This window comes from Vigna radiata, unplaced genomic scaffold (genome assembly GCF_000741045.1).
Source record: "Vigna radiata var. radiata cultivar VC1973A unplaced genomic scaffold, Vradiata_ver6 scaffold_43, whole genome shotgun sequence".
NCBI classification, from domain to species: Eukaryota; Viridiplantae; Streptophyta; class Magnoliopsida; order Fabales; family Fabaceae; genus Vigna; species Vigna radiata.
This window is the reverse complement of record NW_014542924.1, coordinates 617,106-622,417: the sequence shown is the minus strand read 5'-3', so window position 1 is coordinate 622,417 and position 5,312 is coordinate 617,106. Positions and strand designations below refer to the sequence as shown.

General features: G+C 31.8%; 1 protein-coding gene across 1 annotated transcript; it reads left to right on the top strand.

Annotated features, from left to right (window-relative positions):
* Positions 1-2,909: 2,909 nt before the first annotated feature.
* On the top strand, positions 2,910-5,047 carry LOC106752730 (LOB domain-containing protein 15). The gene is made up of 3 exons (XM_014634463.2): positions 2,910-3,150; positions 3,232-3,481; positions 3,560-5,047. The coding sequence occupies exons 1-3, from the start codon at positions 3,137-3,139 to the stop codon at positions 3,950-3,952; spliced, it is 657 nt and encodes a 218-aa protein (XP_014489949.1). The 5' UTR covers positions 2,910-3,136; the 3' UTR covers positions 3,953-5,047.
* The last annotated feature ends 265 nt before the right edge of the window (positions 5,048-5,312 follow it).

Genomic DNA, 5,312 nt, shown 5'->3' with positions numbered 1-5,312 from the left:
TAAAACTTTGATTCTTAGAACTCTAATTCTTATTAAAGATTAACATATTTGTAATGAATTATCACTTAACTTATCAATCGCGTCCTCATCTCGGTCTTATTCAACATTCTTCTTTAATTTATTTTTTTAAAGATTCAAATTCAGAACATATAATACTCTTTCTTACACAGAATCATATCATGATGTCTTAGTAGTATAGATTCAATTCCCAATGTAAATTTGGAGACGAAACTTCAAAATATATATATAAATATATATATATATATATATAATAATAATAATAATAATAATAATAATAATAATAATAATAATAATAATAATAATAATAATAATGATAATGATAATAATAATAATAATGATAATGATAATGATAATGATGATTTTAGATGAGTGCAAGGTGTGATATTATCCTTAAAATTTTAATAGATGAAATCATATTTTAAATATTGTGACTCACCCAATAATTTTTTTTCTTCTGCAACTTTTAAATTTGGCAATGAATAGTAACTTAAATCTAATTTCTACATAAAATATTTAGCCCTAAAAGTTCATTTACATTAAAATAAGAGTTAATTATGATAATCCGTACACTTCTAAACGAGACAGATTTGATATGAAGAAAAACATAAATGGAGAAAATAATAAATATAATAGATGACTTATAACCTTTGTTAAAATAAACTTGGAGAAAAAGAATAAAATTTAAATGAAAGAAAATGCATATGCTTATAACTGTTGTTAAAATAAACTAAATAAATTTAAATAAGGAAATGTAAATTAAAAATAAAAGAAAAAAGAAATACAATTGCATCCTTTAGACATGGAATCGATTTCTAAGTGCGGATTCGTCTTTGACTAAAGATATTCTCAAGGAGTCCATATTCATGTGGGAGAAGGCAGAATTTTTTATATTCCTCTTAAAAAATGATGACTGAAAAGGAAAGTTTTTCTGAGTGATATGATGAAGTAATTGCGAAGACATATATTATACTTGAAAAGATTGTGAAAAAAAAGAAGAAAAAATGAGGCATGCAGAATATTCCATAGCAACCCCGAATGGTGAGCTGAAGCAAATAGAGAGGGAAGAGAAAGAAAGAAATAGTAGAATGTCCGAAGAAGAGTAGGTGTTGAGGGTGAGTTTGATGTGTATTATTAAGCTTTGAATTTAAAAACGAATGAATGTTGGGTTGGTGCAAATTAAATGTTAGAAAAAGAAGGAGGCAGTTATAAGAAGAGAGAATCTGTGTGGTGAGAAGCCCAAGCAAAGCAATGCAATGCAATGGTAGTGGTGGGTTGTGGGTTTTGGTGCAGTGATGCAGAAATCAGAAATGGAGTTTTTTAGTATTGTGAAGTTAGGTTGGCGGTGAGAGAACAACGGAGCGAATTATAAGCCTCAAAATACGGGTCAAACAAGAATGGATGGTGCCACTCCCTTAGACTCTAAGCATTCCTTTTACGTAATTTAATACCACCACTCCAAATACACTTTCATATAACTTTCACCACCCACTTTGATATAACATTTCTCAAAACCCTAACAAAATCTTATTACTAACTCTAATCATGCTTTCATTCCACATTCACATGCTTTCATTTCTAATTAACTATAACATTCCTTTCTGTGCTAATTACTGTTGAAAGGTGAGTTTTTGGTTTCTTTGTATTAAGTTAAGGTGTGCTTCAAGGGAAAATGCATATATGTCATTTGGGTGAAGGACAAATTTAGTTAAGCAGTTAACTGTCTCAATCATCCACAAGGAATTAAAATGTTAGATTGTTAAATGAGAAAATGATCTTCCCATATGGAAACTTGGGTGAAATGTCCTATATCATCATACCTCTGCATCAAATTATGAATCACACAATTCAAACAAGTCATTTTCTTGTCAAGATTATCAACTTATCTTGAAAGGTGTCCAATCTTTTCTTATTGCAGTGAGACGATATTAATTCAGGGGGAATCGTTTTCGGCTGAGTTCAAAGTTTGGAACCAATTTCATAATCACGGAATTAAGGAATCAATAAATGTGGGTTTCTAATAAATGTTTCCTTTAAAGATTGCCCTTACTTTCTTCATGCGGAATGTGATGTGCGTGAGGGGTATATCTATATATACCTTTTTTTGTCAAACATTTTCCCAACTTAATAAGCAGCAAACAAAGGAAGAAACTTGAAGTTTTTCGACTTATAGAATAAACAAAAGATCAGTAGAAAATTATATGCTTATGTAATAGTATAGTATAAATCTCCATTAATAAGAATATAACAAGAGGTGTAGTTGTGGAGGACTACTATAATAGGGTGAGTGATGATATAAATATACATCCATATATATATATATATATATATATATATATATATATATATATATATATATATATATATATATATATATATTCTGCACTGTCATGTTATAAGGGTCAGCTTGCGGTTTCTGCACGGTGATTGGATGTAATGTATGATAATAATACAGTTTTTGTTTAAAAGAAGAGCAACTATATAGCATATTCCGATCTCAAGATAGGAACATTTTAAATTGTGGAAGTGCAACTCTGGTTTAATGTGTAAGTAATTAGTTGTGTAAAATATGTATATATGGAGTGATTTTTTGGCAGTGAATAAGATGATATTAACACAAACATACTGAAATTAGAGATAATATTAATTATATGTGAGCTTAAAAAGAATGGCACTTTGGTGGACCTGTCCTGAATAAGAAGCAAGAACCACATGCATGGCGGCAATTGAATCAGAAAGTTGATTAAGAAAGTCAAAGACATTTAAGAAGTCACACGTGAGCAAGCACTGAATGAGCTGGCATTTGTACAACATAAACGTCCATAAAACTTTTTGATTGTTTTTTCTTAAAAGTAATCTATAATTCCTGAAATCCTCCTTCATAAACCAAGAGAGGTTTAAGACATTAGCAACGAATAAAACAAGCTTCTTTCACTCATGTAATTGAAATAAATATAGCTGGACTTGTCCTTTTGTATGTATACCTTGCCTTTTAAGCACACTCATTTTCTACCTCTATTTTCCTTTCTTCTTCACTTTCTCAACTCTCTAAGAAGCACCTCTCTCTATATTCTCTCCCTAAGCTGAATCCTACTTCATAATCAGAGGGCATGCCTGAATGTCCAGAGAAAGGTAAGACACATAAATCTCTTTTCTATTATCTTCTTCTTATACTTATTATATGTTTCTTTTCAATCAATGGTTGTGGTGCAGGGAGAGATTTGATGAGATAGGGAAGAAGATCAAAAGGGAAGGAGATGTTTCTTCTCAAATGGGAAGAAGACACATGTTAGGTCCTCCTGGAACCCTAAATACCATCACCCCTTGTGCAGCATGTAAGTTGTTGAGAAGAAGATGTGCCCAAGAATGTCCCTTTTCACCATATTTCTCTCCCCATGAGCCTCAAAAGTTTGCTTCAGTCCACAAAGTTTTTGGTGCCAGTAACGTCTCAAAGATGCTCATGGTAAATATATATATGAATAACTAATTATCTGATGTTGTAGATTTTAATTAATCATATTATTAAAATGTGTTGTTATAGGAAGTACCAGAGTGTCAGAGAGCTGATGCAGCAAATAGTCTAGTTTATGAAGCTAATGTGAGGCTAAGAGACCCTGTGTATGGATGCATGGGTGCAATTTCTGGTTTGCAGCAACAAGTTCAATCTTTACAAGCTGAACTTAATGTAGTGAGAGCTGAAATACTTAAATACAAACTCAGGGAAGCTCACATGATACCCTCCTCTCATGTTGCAATGCTTCCTTCATCTGGGGCTGTTTCAATCGCTGCTCCACCTCCACCACCTCCTCCACCACCACCACTTCCACCTCCTTCTATTCCTCAAACTTCTTCCTCTTCTTCCATGTACATCCAACACAGAGATCCCACCACTTACACCACTATTTCAACTGATAATATCTCCTATTTTGGTTAAACTTGCAGCCTAATAAAAACAATTATTCCATTTATTTCTCTCTTAATTATCATCATGCATCAAGCTGGAATAAAGCCAGTTAAGAAAAAGGAGAGTATTCATATGATTAATATGCCAAAAATTTCCCCTTGATAATATATATACACATGGCTGGTTAAACTTTGATTTCTTCTACACCTTCTTAAGCCAATCAAATTAATTGCTCCTTGTTACTGTGATTAACTGTTTTTCTTCCCCACCCGATGTAGACACAATGCCAACTTGATATATACTTGTGCCGATTTTCTCTTCATTATTTTATGATGCAAAGGACAATAAAGAGGAAGGAAACTTGGTTTATATTGCATTGCATTGATGGTATTTCAGTTTGGTTTCGGAAACATTGCAATAATATTGTTGGTAGAATTAATTTTGCACGTGATGACTGTGGTTCCTGACTATAACCTTTCTTAGACATGTTAATCTGTGCCACTGAGTTTGCTGTCTGAAGTTGCGGGAGACAAAAGGTATGCTTGTGATCTTCACCATGTTCACTCACACTTAACTTCTCAGAACTTTGGTTTATATATATATTTGGAAATTGGGAAGCATAATTTTACGTCAAGTTATCTACCCATTTGTATTATACAGTAAAAACTATATTATATTAATTGCTGTCCTTTGTAGCAGTCGCATATATGTTGATTGAGTTTACTTCATGTAGATATTAATTTTTTTTTTTCCTTTTACTTTGGATGGTTGATAGAGGAAAATTTTAAAGATTTTAGCATAAATCAAATTAAGCGAACTTTATATATCAACAGACACAGACCTAGGAGAAGAAAATGGATTAACGAGGATTTTAATGTCAGATTCATAATGCATTGACCGCATAAAAAATTTATAAGGAGAGCCACCACACCGATGTTAAGACATTCTTATTTTATGTTTTAGAATGGCTTTGGAATATATGATGCGACTCATCATCGGTGACAGATCTCTCATCTTTCATCAATTTCTTTAAATGTTAGTCGAATTAATTCGATAGTTCAAAATAATTGCACACATGTTATACTATAAAAAATAAATATGTTAATTGCACATGCAGACACATTCTAGATTTTCTTTGGATTTTTTCAATTGATCCCAAAGAATCAACATATTAATTTTCATTTCGTATTGTGCATTGGAGTTTGATAATAGAAAAATGGTTAATATAAATCGGTGAAATTAAGGTAGATATTGGTTACGTATTTGTTGGATGGTCATACTCCATTGCCAGCTATTATTTAATTTGTAAAGAGTTGAGTTTCCTTGGCGTGAGGTTTTCATATAGTCGAAAAGGGAGACAAAGGGAAACTCTTAGTCGTATAAGCAAGAA

What these genes read in the sequence shown, in the direction of transcription:
- LOC106752730 (XM_014634463.2), top strand. An exon ending in ACGTCTCAAAGATGCTCATG is followed by an intron (nt 3,482 to 3,559) that starts GTAAATATATAT and finishes GTGTTGTTATAG; the next exon opens with GAAGTACCAGAGTGTCAGAG.